Source organism: Amblyraja radiata, chromosome 46, assembly GCF_010909765.2.
Source record: "Amblyraja radiata isolate CabotCenter1 chromosome 46, sAmbRad1.1.pri, whole genome shotgun sequence".
NCBI lineage: Eukaryota > Metazoa > Chordata > Chondrichthyes > Rajiformes > Rajidae > Amblyraja > Amblyraja radiata.
Genome location: NC_046001.1, coordinates 2,733,640 through 2,749,073, shown reverse-complemented (window position 1 = coordinate 2,749,073; position 15,434 = coordinate 2,733,640). Strand labels below are relative to the sequence as shown.

Below are 15,434 nucleotides of genomic sequence, written 5' to 3'. Positions count from 1 at the left end.
TGTTCGAAATAAAGAATTAAATAAATAAATAAATGAATAAAGGCCTTTTTCCATTGCTTTGTTATTTTCAGTAATCAATACAAGAAATTTCCTCAGATGACCTCCTACCACCGAATGCTGTTGCACCGGGTAGCGGCGTACTTTGGAATGGATCACAATGTTGACCAAACTGGGAAGGCTGTTATAATCAATAAAACAATAAATACAAGAATGTAAGTATAAAATGTCAAAAATGATTGGAAATTAATTTAAAATGCTGTTTCTGAGTGAAATCCGCAGAGGTGCAATTTGGCTGATTAGCTGACTTTTTTTTTTAAAACCAAGTGCCTTTTTGTGGTTGATCTAATAACAATGCTGGTACAATCTCCATCATTTCAAGCATCCACACTAAACTGACCATTTCCTTAAATGGTCCAAACGTGGATATCTTTGAACAGTCTGTCTTAAATGTCTGCGTAAATTTGGTGCGTGTGCAGATGTGGTGAAGATGTCGCTATTTAGAGCATACTGCACACCACTCTACACTGCGCACCTGTGGTCGAACTATGGAAAGACAAGTATGCAGAGACTAAAGGTGGCATATAACGATACCATGAGAACACTGCTAAGGAAACATAGATGGTGTAGTGCCAGTAATATGTTTGTGGCTGCAGGAGTCAGTACTTTAGAAGCTATCCTAAGACATCACATGTATAAATTCATTTGCAGGATAAATGACTCTAAAAATGTGATTATTGTGGCCTTGTCAAACATAAGGGTTAGCACTACACGCTACGAATCCCAGCTGTGGAGACACTGGTATCGTTGTCTCGTTGTAGGACATTGATCATTCTTTTAATCTGGATATTTAACTTATGTATTGTGTTTTGTTTTTTTAATATAAATTATGATGTTTTTATAAGTGATATACTAAGATTTTATATGTATTTAATGATATTTAATATGCAATGCATTTTTTAATGTTATGTTGCCCCTTGTCTGGACCTCGAGTCCGTAATGAAGTTTTTTATTATTATTATTATTTAATGCCACCTTCAGAGTTGCCTGGTCATTGCATTTTCAGTGCTCTTTATATTTTGGGCAGGGACACCTGTGCTGAACACACTTTTTACATGAACTGCTTCTGTATGCAGCATTTTCTTCCAATTTTGCATTTTTTAAAGAGTTTTTCATTTGCTGCACCCTGATCTTCTTGCCCAGTTTGTATTCTGCTGTTTTTGCACTTTTAATTGTTGGCTCTGAAAGCACTTTTTTTAAAAACCAAGAATATTTCCATATCTGTTCCTCTGCCTTTATTGTGACGTGGAAGGAATCGCATCGCATAAATAGCGATCCATGATCTAATATTATAGCCAGCACCTGAAGAAAGTTGTCTTTCTCCGCTCCCTGTAGTAACCTATCCACATATTTCCAATTTCCAACCCCTCCTATGGGCATAGAAGGCCAGTGAAATGTCTTTGTGCCTCTGGTGACTATCTGTCTGAATCCAATCTTTGCAAGAACCACAAACATTTGGGAATCTGGACGTTTCGGATAACTTATTAGAGGCCAAGGGAGCAAATATTTTCTTCAAGCAAATTTGTACTGGAATTTTGGATGCGACACCTGAATGGCAATAAGCCACAAAGAACTGAAAGAGGTTTTGTTCAGTGAAGTTGACAACCAGGCAACTCGAAACAATTGTTTGAGGACCCTAAGAAGGAGGAATATCCAACATCACAATAGACATCATTCTATTTCCACCCCTTGTATATTGAGGGTGCCCTCCCCAACCTCTTGAGTTTTAAAATGGGTACAGGTCTTGATACGCTATTAATTAATTGGCTTGCTTTGGAGCTACAACTTGTATTTACATAGCATTTTTAACTTAGAAGAACACCTCATGATGTTTCAATTTATCAGAAGTGCTAAGTCGAGCGTTGAGGTGTGTGTTCTGTTCAATGGATGGGTTTAAATGTGGGGTGATAAGCGAGGAGCAAAGGTGCCGGACAGTTTGGGACCTGGGTGGCTGAAGGCCCTGCTCCGCTGGTGGGATGAAGTGGGCCGGGTTGGCGGATAATATTCACAAAAGGGTAAACTTGCAGGGTTGGAGGAGGTCACAAAAGCCTGGGAAGAAATTTAAACACAGAATTGAATATTTCAAATTGGAAAGTACTAGGACACCCGTGGCAATAAGTGGGACATTGTAGGAGATGGGAAAATGGAAGTGGACTTTGGAATGAGCTGAAATGTAGAGGACAAGGGATGAAAGGGAAACTTGGAGAGTAATGAAATTGTAAAATTTGGAAATGGCAATAGCATAGTTGAGGCAGGTAAGTTGAAGTAAGGGCAGAGGTTGGCAGTGTAGTGGGAAGGGTGGTACACAAAATTGCTGGGGAAACTCAGCGGGTGCAGCAGCATCTATGGAGCGAAGGAAATAGGCGACGTTTCGTGCCGAAACCCTTCTTCAGACTGAGGGTAGGGTGGTCTTTATGATGAAATGTAGGATCAGTTCAACCCATTGATCAGCTTGGGAGAGTAAGGGGTCACAAATGCAGCGCAAGTTGCCCATGTTGCATATATATCTTCCTTGAGACAGTGCCTAGGATGTGGAACAGAATCAGAAATAATCATACATGCTTTGAGCTTCACAATGTTGAAATTAAAGCTGCTAGTTCTTCATTTAATTTGTTTTCCCTTTTTCTTCAACGTAGACCAGAGCAGAGGTTTTCAGACCATATAAAAGATGAGAAGAGTATGGATTTTCAAAAGAGATTCATCTTGAAAAGGGATGACGCGAGTCTAGATAAGGATGACAACCAGGTGAGTCCATGCATGGTGTGGATTTCATTTAGACAATAGACAATAGGTGCAGGATTAGGCCATTCGGCCCTTCGATCCAGCACCGCCATTCAATGTGATCATGGCTGATCATCCCCAATCAGTACCCCGTTTCTGCCTTCTCCCCATATCCCCTGACTCCGCCATTTTTAAGAGCCCTATCTAGCTCTCTCTTGAAAGCATCCAGTGAACCTGCCTCCAGAGAGGCAGAGAATTCCACAGACTCACAATTTACAGAAAATATATATTTTTAAAAGAACAACCCACACTTCTATCATTGTGAGATGATGGTGCAGTTGATATAGTTTAGTTATTTTTTAGACATTCTGAACTCTTTGAATTACATTAAGAACGTATACGCTTGCAACTGCACTTATACTGAACTCCTGATTTTTGTGTTTAAAAGGTTACAAAAATAATGGCAGAAGGATAGATGTTACCATATCCTGCACATAAAGGAATCCGCTTGAGCAGTGCTGACGGCAAATTCCTGCGGTTATTATTAAATTTAAAACAAGTACGCTCTAAATGCAAAGAATCTGGTGAAACATTCCTCTTGAAATGTTAATCCATTGTTTTTAACAGCAGTTTAGTTTAGAGATACAGAGCAGAAACAGGCCCTTCGGCCCACTTAGTCCGTGCCGACCAGCGATCCCTGCACACCAACACTATCCTACACACTAGGGACAATTTACAATTTTACCAATTTTACAATTAACCTGGAAAGCTGTACCTCTTTGGAGTGTGGGAGGAAACCGGAACTCCTGGAGAAAACCCACGCAGGTCAAGGGAGAACGTACAAACTCCGTACAGACTGCTTCCATAGTTAGGATCGAACCCGGGTCTCTGGCGCTGTAAGGCAGCAACTGTGGCGCTGTGTGACGTTTCGAAGGGTCTCGACCCCAAACGTCACCCATTCCTTCTCTCCAGAGATGCTGCCTGTCCCGCTGAGTTACTCCAGCAATTTGTGTCTATCTTCGGTTTAAACCAGCATCTGCAGTTCCTTCCCACAGAGATCATTCTTTATGAATGCATTGACGGTTTTACTACACATGGAACAGGGAAAATGCTGCGTAACATTGTTCTTGCCTTACTAAAATGGCAGTCGAGATCATGATTTTATCATTACATAAACTGCATCTCTTATTTGATACTTTTGCAGTGTGCAAGGGTTTTGCCACTCATAGATCCACAGTTCCAAGAGCTTTCGTGCATCTAATAGTTTGGTACTGTTGCAGATGAGAGTTCCATTGCGTGATGACCGGAGGAGTAAATCGATAGAAGAAAGGGAGGAGGAATATCAACGGGTCAGAGATCGGATATTTGCTCGAGAAGTAAGGCACACGATAATTATTCCTGGAATAAGTTTATTTGATTTTTGCAGAGCTGGAAATTTTCTATAAAGTAATAAATTTTGAAAAATGACAACCCTGACCTGCTGAATGTTTCCATCTTTTTCAATTTTCATTTCAAATTTCAGCTTCTGCAGATTTTTGATTTTAATTTACTTTTGGGTGGTCTGTATGACCTTCCGCATTGATTTTTCCCGTGGCAACGTATTTCAGCCTGGAAGATGTCATACCTGATGGGTCCCAGTGCCTGGATCAGGGTGTTGCCATCATGCTTGTGCTGGTGTCCCTGACGCAATGGTGCATACTAACTAATCCATATGCATTTCCATCCAAGTCATTTGTATACATCACAAACGACAGAGTTCCCAGCACAGATCCCTGCAGATCTGATCACAGACCTTCAGCCAGAATAACAGCCTTTCTTCACAAATCTGTTGGTATCTCAATACTTATGTGAATGTGATATTTCCATTATTTACTAGACCAAGTGCAGACCCGTTGGGTCTGTTCCCCCAACGTGCGGTTGTGGGGGGGGGAGGCGGCATGCAGTGTCGCACACACTAACTCTCCCCCCCCCCCCCGCACTCATGCTAATTACCCCCCTTGATATTATATTAATATTATTAATTTGCTCCTTTTATGCCATAATCACCCTATCTACTGACGCATAGCCCCCAACTTGCAGTCACATCTAGAGAGAGAGGGGGGGGGGGGCGGGGGTAGAGAGTGAGGGCAGAGAGAGAAGGGGCAGAGACAGAAGGGGCAGAGACAGAGACACAGAGAGAGGGGAAAGAGGGAGAGGGGGTGGAGACACAGAGAGAGGGGCAAGAGGGAGAGTGGGTGGAGAGGAGGAGAAGAGGGAGGGTGGGTGAGGGGGGAAAGGTGGGTGAGGAGGGGAGGAGAGAGAGAGGGGGAGAGAGGGTGTGCTGAGGGGGGAGAGGTGGGGAGCAGGGAGGGGGAGGGGGGGGAAGAGGGTAGGGGGTGTGGAGGGGAGAGGGTTTAGAGGAGAGAGGGAGGGTGGGGGAGGGGTGGAGGGGAGGGAGAGGGTGTGCTGAGGTGGGAAGCAGGGAGGGGGGGAAGAGGGTAGGGGGTGTGGAAGGGAGGGGGTTTAGAGGAGGGAGGGTGGGGGAGGGGGGAGAGGGTGTGCTGAGGGGGGTGAGATGAGGGGAGGGGGAGCGGTGGGGAGCGGGGAGGGAAGGGGGTAGGGGTGTGTGGAGGGGAGGGGGTTTGGGGGAGGGACGGTGGGGGAGGGGATGGAGGGGAGGAGGGGGAGAAAAAGAGGAGAGCGAAAGAGAGGGAGGAGAGGGGGTGGGAGAGGGGAGAGGAGAGAGGCGGGGGAGAGGATAGGAGGGGGATGGAGAGAGAGGTGGGGAGAGAGAAAGGAAGAGAGAGGGGGAGAGAGAGAGCGATAGGGGGAGAGAGAGGAGGGGAGGGAGAGAGTGCCTTTTTACTTCAACCCAAACAACCATTTGCAGGCAGTGCTTTTTTACTTCAAACTAACCATATTTTCATTTTCAAACCACATTAAGGGTACTCACAGTTGTGTAGACATTTGTTCAGTGTCATTCAGAGCTCAGAGTGACCTCCATCTTGCAGAGACTGATTGAGGCACACCACTTCCTGGTTTTATAGTCCCCCCCCCCCATCCCTCCAGCAGGGGCAGCATAGAGAGTGGTGATTTTTTTTTAAACATTAATTTCTCTCTGATTTTTCATCGATGGGAAAACTACTCTGGTCCAGGAAGGCAGACGTGGGCTCTGATCCAGAATGACGGCCGTAGGTGGCGGCGTTCTCTCGGAAATCGCAGCACAGTGGGCCAAAAGCGGTCAAGATCAGACTTTTAGTAATATAGATTTTGAATTACCTTGCAAAAATGGCTAAACTCCTGTTTTCGCTTCTTCATTCTGGGATATTGTGTGTAGATTGATGATTTAAAAAAAAAGAATTTAATCCATTTTAAAATAAGGCTGTAACGTTACAAAATGTGGGAAAAGTGAAGGGGTCTGAATATTTTCTGCCTGCACTGTATCTGAATATGGATTCTGCTACCCATGGGGAAGGTGTTACATAGCTATTACATAGACTTGACTGAGCGAGGTCCCTCCCCTCGCTCCCTCTCGCCCCCTCCCCCCCCCCCCCCCCCCCCCCCCCCCCCCCCCCCCCCCCCCCCCCCCCCTCATATCTCTCTCCCACCTTATGATTTATTTTTCTCATCATAGTCTCGGTCAGTGGATGGTGATTCATCACACAATTATCAATTCATTATCAAGCTACAAAAATCTATTTTAAAGAATTTACCGTTCTACCTATGATAATTCAAGTTAGATGTTTTTCCTGGCACCATTGATTTGAATGTGTAGAAAGTGATCAATTGAAATTAGCAAACATTTAACCACCACAAGTTCGTTGAACACATAGCCAAGAAGAGAGTTTTTTCTCTTCAACAAAGTAATATATCTTTCTTCCACATTTCCACAAATGTTAGATATGATGTCTTGTTTGCATATGCTGTGAATCTTATACGGGCAGACAGGGATCAATTTCCCACCCAGCAAGATACTGCAAACTGCAATCAGATGATTGACAAGTTAGCGTGCTCTGGTTGTGAAGATGGAGGAAAGATTGCTGACAAGAACAGCAGGCAAACTTTCTTCTCATCACATAACGACATCAGGGCCTTGGCAATCAGAATGCCAAATCAAATAGTGCTGGGCTGTTGCAAATGGGAGTGGAGGAAAATAGCACCAATCACTTGGTGTCTGGCAGGAAATCTGACCCCTGATTTCCCTGTGGTATTTTTGTTAGTAAAGGAAATGTCTTTCCATTGTAAATCTATCCATCTCTCTCCCAGAATGATGGCAACAAAGGGCGGTGCCCCAAATTAGTCTCCACTGTGATGTTCAACCTCAGTGGTCTGTAAAGCGAACAGCCCTCGTCCACCCCCAGAATAACCAGCTTTCAATTACGCAGCTTCCTCAGAAACCAGGCTGTTTAATGAGGTGACAATCAAAAGTGTCGTTTCTGCCAGGCAGCTCCACAGCACACTGCAGCCTTACTGCCTGCTGGGCGACAGACCGAGTCTTGATTGGGTCCTCAATGACAATTCTGCAGCCAAATGTTGCTTCCAGAGGGTTAGAGCATGGAAACACATCATTCAGCACAACCATTAAACGGCCATTTACACTAATCTTGCGTTCATCCCTTTTTTTGTTGTAATTCTCGCATCCTCATCAACTCCCCCCCCCCCCCCCCCCCCCCCCCCCCCCCCCCCCCCCCCCAGATTCCACTCACCTACATACTAGGGACAATTTAAAGTGGCCACTTCACCCACTAGCCTTTTTGTCTTTGAGCCGTGAGAGGAAACCGGAGGAAATCCAGACGGTCGCAGGGAGATTGTGTAAACTCCACACAGATAGTGCCCAGGGTCAAGATTGAATCCAGGTCTCTCGCGCTGTGAGGCAGATCTACTAACTGCCATATTTGTCTATGCCGAACGCATCCCCAGCTGGTGGTTGTGGACACGGATCAGTGAAGCATCAGTGAATGAGGGTGAAGTGGAAGGGTTCATAGAAGAATTCATCACCTCAGACTTTATCCATCTAGCGTTTACAGAGACACATACTTCTACCTAAACTTCTCTGAGGAGGCTACATGCCAAGACAGTTCTCACAACGCTGCTCCCCTTCCATTTAAATATAGTCACAGAGTATCTAGGCTAACAATCTGCTGGAGGAACTCAGCAGGCTGAGCAGCAAATGTGAAGGGAAATAAATAATCTTTTTTTTTGGGTTAAAACCGTGCACCAGGACCATGGTGCAGAATTTCGACCTGAGACATTCCTCTTTTCCTCCCCCCAACAGCTGCTGGTCGACCCATTGAGTTCATCCAGCGGATTGTTTGTTGCTCCAGATGCCAACGTCTGCGGTTTCTTCTGTTTCAGAATATCTAGGATATTCATTGAGACCAATATCAATTGCCTTATAACATTGAGGTGGCAGCCTGGGTTATTTGCAATATCAATAGTGCTGTTTAAGAAAGAACTGCAGATGCTGGAAAAATCGAAGGTGGACAAAAATGCTGGAGAAACTCAGCGGGTGAGGCAGCATCTATGGGTCGAGGCCAGAAACCTCATCTATTCCTTTGCCCCATAGATGCTGCCTCACCCGCTGAGTTTCTCCAGCATTTTTGTCTACCTTCAATAGTGCTGCTGTTCCTTTTGTCACAAAAGCAACAGTGCAGAACGCCTGAAGTATATGACTTTCAAGTACTGGAATAGCAAGACCATTCGATGTAAGAAAGTATTTGACCTACATCAAAAGTCTGCTTACCCACCACACCACCTCCAGGTCCCTCAGATCGGCCGACTTGGGGTTACTGAACATCCGGCGGTCTAGTCATAAGCTCAGGGGCGGTTGCAGCTCCTAGACTGTGGAACAGCATCCCTTTTCCCATCAGAACTGCCCCCTCCATCGACTCCTTTAAGTCAAGACTTAAAATTCATCTTTACTCTCAAGCCTTTCTTGACGTCCTCTGAGCGAGGGCTATATGTATGTATTTATAATAATAATAATAATGGATGGGATTTATATAGCGCCTTTCTAATACTCAAGGCGCTTTACATCGCATTATTCATTCACTCCTCAGTCACACTCGGTGGTGGTAAGCTACTTCTGTAGCCACAGCTGCCCTGGGGCAGACTGACGGAAGCGTGGCTGCCAATCTGCGCCTACGGCCTCTCCGACCACCACCAATCACTCACACACATTCACACACATTCACACACAGGCAAAGGTGGGTGAAGTGTCTTGCCCAAGGACACAACGACAGTATGCACTCCAAGCGGGATTCGAACCGGCTACCTTCCGGTCGCCAGCCGAACACTTAGCCCATTGTGCCATCTGTCGTCCCGGTAATTTATGTATGTACTTAATCTATGAACCAATGTTGTATAATGTTAGTACCTCCACCAATGTAAACACTTTGGCCAACGAGAGTTGTTTTTTAAATGTGCTATAGAAATAAAAGTGACTTGACTTGACTTGACTTGACTTGACTTGACTACAATCTTAAGATTTGTAAAGTACTCTCTTCTCTTTCAGTCCTCGTACAATGGCTACCTAATGGAGACCAGGTCAGTGTCACGCGCGCGGGTCTTGTGTATGTAGTTCTGTATTCTTATCTACAAAATGTTGCAAAGCTTCAGAAATATGTTTATTTTTGTAATACAATCAACAGACTCTCCAAAGAAGGCAGCTCTTCTATTTTGCAAAAAAGGCGGCAGCTTTTTAGGTATTCAACTATTTATTGAAGCTCTAGCTTCCTAAACAGCAGTGCTATGCCAATGCATGGGTGTTTGTTGTTGGATGGCTTTGCAGTCTGTTTGTCATGGTTCCGTTTACTCTTCTGTCATTGACAAGCTTTTCTATTTTGCTGGTCTATGTCTGAGAGTGCACAGGTTCCGACTTCCAAAACTCATTTTAGTTGATCAAACGTGTTTTAAATTTGGGAATCAATTCTCAGTTTCTCTCGACTTAAATCTTAATCAGCACTAAATAAAAATCCATTTTTTTTAGTTTTGTGATACAGCGCGGAAACAGGTCCTTCGGCCCACTGAGTCCACGCCGACTGGCGATCCCCCCGCACACTGTCCTACCCACACTAGGGATCGGTTACAATTCCTAACTGTCACTCCTAACTGTCACTGTATATCATTGTCACTTGCAGGCAGAGCACCAAGGCAAATCCCTTGTATGTGAATATTTAGCCAATAAACGTATTAATTCAATTATACCAAGCCAATTAGCCTACAATGCCGCGCATCTTTGGAGAATGGGAGGAAACCTGAGCTCCCGGTGAAATCCCATGCAGGTCACAGGGAGAACGTACAAACAAGCACCCGTCAGGATCGAACCCGGGTCTCTGGCACTGTAAGGCAGCAACTCTACTGTGCCGCCCCGAGTATTAGTCAGTTGCAACAAAATCATAGGCCCTTAGTGCTGTCTGACCCGCTGAGTTACTCCAGCACTTTATGTTCCGGACCCTTGTTTGAGAGCTGCAGGTTAGCTGTAAAGGGAGTTGAGTGATTGGTTTATATGTTCTCAAAACTTTAGCTAAACACAAATTTAATATAACCCCAGATTGGCAACAAATCTATTGTTCAACCATTTCCATTGAGAAAGATTCCACTGTTAAGAATTTGATCCACTATCTTAAGATTTATAAAATACTCTTTTCTATATATTTTTTAACAACTTTATTGGTTACCTGTGCCACACAGAAAATAACTGACGTGGACCTGCACAGGAATTGAAAATTACATGGAGATCATCAATAATTGGGGGGAAATATTGCTTCAATTACTTTGAATGTCTATATGAGACTTTGGAGTCTGTAGAGAGATAGAGCACAGAAATAAACCCTACAGTTCACTATGTCTGCATCAACCAGCCATTTACATAAATCCTACATTAATCCCATATTTTATTCTCCTCACATTCCCATCCGTTCAGCTGCACTAGGGGCGATTTACAGCCGCCAATTAACACGCAGTCCTGCACATCTTTGGGATGTGGGAGGAAACTTGAAGCACCCGGGGGGGGGGGGGGTCCCACGCAGTCACAGGGAGAGTGCGCAAACTCCACACAGATGGCACCCGAGGCAGGATTGAACCCAGATCACTGGCGCTGAGAGGCAGTGGCTCAACCAGCTATGTCATCTGTAGCTGAGAGGACAAACCCGTTCTGGCAATTTGTCGCAGTGTTTCCATGTAACAATTAAATAAAATTGGTGTATTTCATAAGTGAACTTAGTGTGACTCTTCAAAAATATTCTCTGCTAGCTTTTACACTGTGGTATGATTGTGCCTGATCAACATTGTGGATAAAAGTGTGCCTGTAATCCATGTCAACAATTTGAGGCTGTGCCTTAAGGTTAAAGTGTGTGTGTTTTCATGATTTTGTACTACTGGAATTCCGTTGTTCTTATTAACAGTGCTTGAAATTTGAATGCTTGTGTTTTTTTGTTGACAAGATGGGGTACTTGTTTTATACCCATCGCATTCATATGTGTCATGGATTTGCAAATTCAGTCGATAATCCCTGGAATAAGTAACTGTTTGATGTGCCTATATTTTTTGTTTTCTTTCAAAGCAATGGTGAACCAGTTGGGCATCAAAACTGGTTACCACATTATGGTAGCTTTTATGTGGTGTTTAAATTGTCCACATTAATGTGTGAAGTCCCAAGAAACAGTAATCTTCAATAATTGTCTTTTTATAAGGAGGAAATTCTTCAGAACATAAGAAATAGAAGCAGTTGCAGACTATTTGGCCCCTCATGCCTGCTCTACCATTTAATGAGATCATGTCTTTTGTTTTTACTTCATTGTCTGTAGCAACCAAAATGTATTGAGGTAACTGTGAAACATTATAGAACAGTGCAGCAGAACAGGGAACTTCACTGCTGAGGTATTTTGAACAGGTCCATGCTAGTGCCACTGACTTGTGTGTCCACTTTTACAGAGGGAACCGAGAGTGCCTAAGCAGAGCTTCTAGCAGCCGCCAAAGCAGTACTGAGAATGAGCTGAAATCCTCCGAGCCTCGGCCGTGGAGTAGCACAGACTCTGACAGCTCAAACCGCAGTTTGAAGCCACCAGTAACCAAAGCAAGCAGCTTTAGTGGAATCTCCATCCTAACCCGCGGGGACAGCATTGGCAGCAACAAGAGTGTGAACAGGGTCTCCAAAACAGGTGTGCATTTTGCTGAGGTGCTTAAAGTTAATTTCTACACAATAATCAGTTGGTTTCATGCATATATATATATTTTTCCCCCCTCAGTCTGAAGAAGGGTCTCGACCTGAAACGTCACCGATTCCTTTTCCCCAGAGATACTGCTTGACCTGCTGAGTTACTCCAGCATTTTGTATCTATCTTCGGTGTAAATCAGCATCTGCAGTTCCTTTTTTTTTTTTTTTTGTTGCTATCCAATCGTTTTGAAGGCCCTGATGTCATTCCTGACAGGATGACATGTTTTTTTTTTCCGATCTCACTCAATGTACTACTTGTATTAGATGCTAACAAATCCTATTTGAGTTGCTGGGCTGGGAAGCCATTTTACTTTTTCCCTCCATGTGGAGAGGTGAAGATTTTATTTAACACCCTCCCACTGACAACATGGATAAAGTTTGAAGCTAGACACAAAGAATCACAGGAACAAACTGTGCTTCTGCTACTCGGTAGTGTGACATGTTGATGTTCTGCTGTAATGAGTTGCCTCACTGCCAGATTGCACCATTTCGTGCCATCATTCCTTTAGGACTGCGCTCCCTCGAATGGATTGCCCCACTTTCAGAGGTGCTTATTTTGTGCTTGTACTAGACCCTTCCACCTTATGTTTGGGGGTTATATTTATATCAGACTCTGGTAAGTAACTGAAAACCTCACTTCTATTGAACTTTTAAGATATCAGAACACTGACAGGATTCAGACGTATAAAACAAAGGCTGATATCCATCTATGTCCTTCTAAATGTGAAAACTCTCCCAACCAATAGTCAGAGCGTGGTGAATCTGTGGAATTCATTGCCACAGAAGGCTGTGGAGGAAAGTCAGTGGATATGTTTGATATGTCAGTGGATAGATAGATTCTTGATTAGTACGGGTGTCAGGGGTTATGGGGAGAAGGCAGGAGAATGGGGTTGGGAGGGAGAGATAGATCAGCCATGATTGAATGGCGGAGTAGACTTGATCGGCCGATTGACCTAATTCTACTCCTATCACTTATTATCTTATGATAATAGAGAAAGTTAATGATTTGTACATTTTGTTATCTTTGTTTTGAGAGATCCATTGATTGAAAGCATTTTCTTGGAGCACCTATCATTTAAATCCACTTCTAGCAGGATTTTTGAGCATATGTTGATCAGTTCAAACTACAAAATATGGTGGAAATGTTTGGATGTTGAATTGAGACAGAAATATTGTATAGCCTTATAACCCCTGTGTCTCTTTTATATTTATCTACATGTTTATGAAAGGGAACGGAATGAATTGAAAATAAGTTGGGATTCGTTTCAATTCTGTTTATTAAGGAAGAAAGGGAATGTACTTTAAATTTTTTGCCAGTTCATGTATCATGCTTTTTGGGGTTTTCTGTAACAACCGTAGCTATCTTTCCTCTTGCACGTGCTACAAGTCTCGGTCCTTATGGCCCTGTCCCATGGTACGAGTTCAATCCAAGAGCTCTCTCGAGTTTAAAAAAAAATCAAACTCGCGGTAAGCATGGAGAATGAACGTAGCGGGTACGTCGGAGCTCGGGGGACGTCTCTTCGCGGCTTGTAACGCTAACGGCAGGTACTCGGGAAGACTCGCTAACGGCAGGTAAGCAAGGGAAGACTCGTGAAGATTTTTCAACATGTTGAAAAATGTCCACGAGAGCCCCAAGTACCGACGAGCGGCCATTACCGTAAATCTCCGAGTTCGAATCGGGGCAAACTCGGGAGAACTCTTGGAATGAACTCGTACTGTGGGACAGGGCTTTTACTGTTTCTAAGTGCTATGAACTTGGCTTTGTGCCTGGGAGGAATTGAATGATAAAAGTGAGTTTGATTGTGATTGTTTGGGGTCTGCTTGGAAGCAAGTGCAGCAGCCACTAGCCGCAAGATCATTCCCTCTGTGTGATGAGGATTGGAACTCTTGTTCTAGGCTTGCCGCTCGGGACTCCGGAATTAAGTTCGTCGGGTTTTGTGCAAGCATCTGTCCAGCAGCCTGGGAGGACGGTCTTGTCGAACTCTGCACAACAGCAGCAGCAACTGCCACCCACTCCTCAGCAGCAGCCAATGACGAACCACCTGATGTCGCAGGTGAGTCACCATCCTGTCTCCCTCCCCTTCACAGAGACTGTATGAAACTAGCCTGGGATGTTGCATGCACTGAGGGTAAAACTTACTGTGTTCAATCCAAGCATGATTTACGTTGCCAACTTGTGAAGAACAGGGAACAAACAATTCATGAAGTGGTAATGTTATTGTCTCAGTGTCAGACCTTCACTTCTGCATGGAAATGTATCCCCACTTGTATCTTCACTGTTGATTGCTTGTGTACTCCTGATGTTGGGGAATCTCAGTCGCTGGTGTTGGCAGTTTTCCATGTTTGGCATGACTCAACACGATGATGGCAGCTGATCAGTAACTCCAGGCATGGACAGGTTGAACACTGATTTTCCGGCACCCTCGGTTCCAGAGCCTTTATGGATTATCCCTTTTTCTCGACAAACAGAGGTCACGTGATAATGAAACGACAATAGCCGCTAATGACACCCCCCCCCCCCCCCGTGTATCTAAAGCCAGAAAGTCAACTACAACAAATATAAAATGTGAATGGATGACCTGTTCATCCATCCCTGGCCTTGCACCATCTCCACGACTTTTTATAGCCCCGGTCTCAGACCCCACTTGCAAGGTGCACCAGCGAGCCTATCTTCACCCACCAAAAGGAACACAAAGTGCTGGAATAATTCAGCGGGTCCGGATCTCTGGAGAACGTGGATAGGCGACATTGGGTCCCTTCCTCGGACTGAATTCAGTCAGCTGAGTTGCTCCAGCACTTTGTGTTGTTGCATGTTAAAATGAGGGGCCGATGCCACTGGTCTGCACCGGCGAGCCCCTCTTCACACGGCTGTTGTTGCGGCTCACGTTGGCGGGAAATGACTGATTTAGCTATCACTGTTGCATGTTCTTGTCGAACCTAAGGGCTCTGTAGTTAGCTGACATCACAGAATAGGACTTGGACCTGGGGTTTACTGCTAAGCACCAGACAGGTTTTGCCTAATGAGAATAGAAGAATCCCCTTATCTGATGCTTTATTGTCCAATTGATTAGATTGGTCACTATTGTGACAGAGAGGTACCTGGTTGCCATTTGTTTTCCAGATTTATCTGTAAACTGGCTGTTTAAGCACTCGTTGATGGGTAGTCACTAAATGGATCAATGATTTGTGTCTGTGTCTGTGACAGACAAGAAAGAGCAAGTGGATTACCCAGCTTCACCTAAACGCCGGATGTCAGAATTTTAGTAAAGGATTATTCAACATTTGATTATGCATGCTGGAAATTCTAGAGTAGAGCTCTGACCCCTTCATACTGTCTTTGACATAGAAGTCAGCTTAAGAAATAAGGTGCCGGCGGAGCTGAGACACAAATTAGGACATCAAACACAGCTTAGGTTGCATCCTGCCAAACCCCAAATTCTACAGCTGCTAATTTGTATAT

The 15,434-nt window shown here is 44.3% G+C and overlaps 1 protein-coding gene across 7 annotated transcripts in view; it reads left to right on the top strand.

The window, feature by feature from the left end:
- The window catches only part of r3hdm2 (R3H domain containing 2), a 166,121-nt gene that overhangs the window by 88,071 nt on the left and 62,616 nt on the right, over positions 1 to 15,434 (top strand). For 5 of the 7 annotated variants that reach the window (XM_033015715.1, XM_033015714.1, XM_033015712.1 and 2 more), the window contains exons 9-15: positions 72 to 212; positions 2,694 to 2,802; positions 4,059 to 4,154; positions 9,272 to 9,303; positions 9,408 to 9,461; positions 11,692 to 11,918; positions 13,871 to 14,028. In XM_033015715.1, the coding sequence (XP_032871606.1) occupies positions 72 to 212; positions 2,694 to 2,802; positions 4,059 to 4,154; positions 9,272 to 9,303; positions 9,408 to 9,461; positions 11,692 to 11,918; positions 13,871 to 14,028 (817 nt within the window). The remainder of the gene's footprint in view (positions 1 to 71; positions 213 to 2,693; positions 2,803 to 4,058; positions 4,155 to 9,271; positions 9,304 to 9,407; positions 9,462 to 11,691; positions 11,919 to 13,870; positions 14,029 to 15,434) is intronic. The other 2 variants (XM_033015716.1, XM_033015720.1) reach the window with 1 other exon arrangement.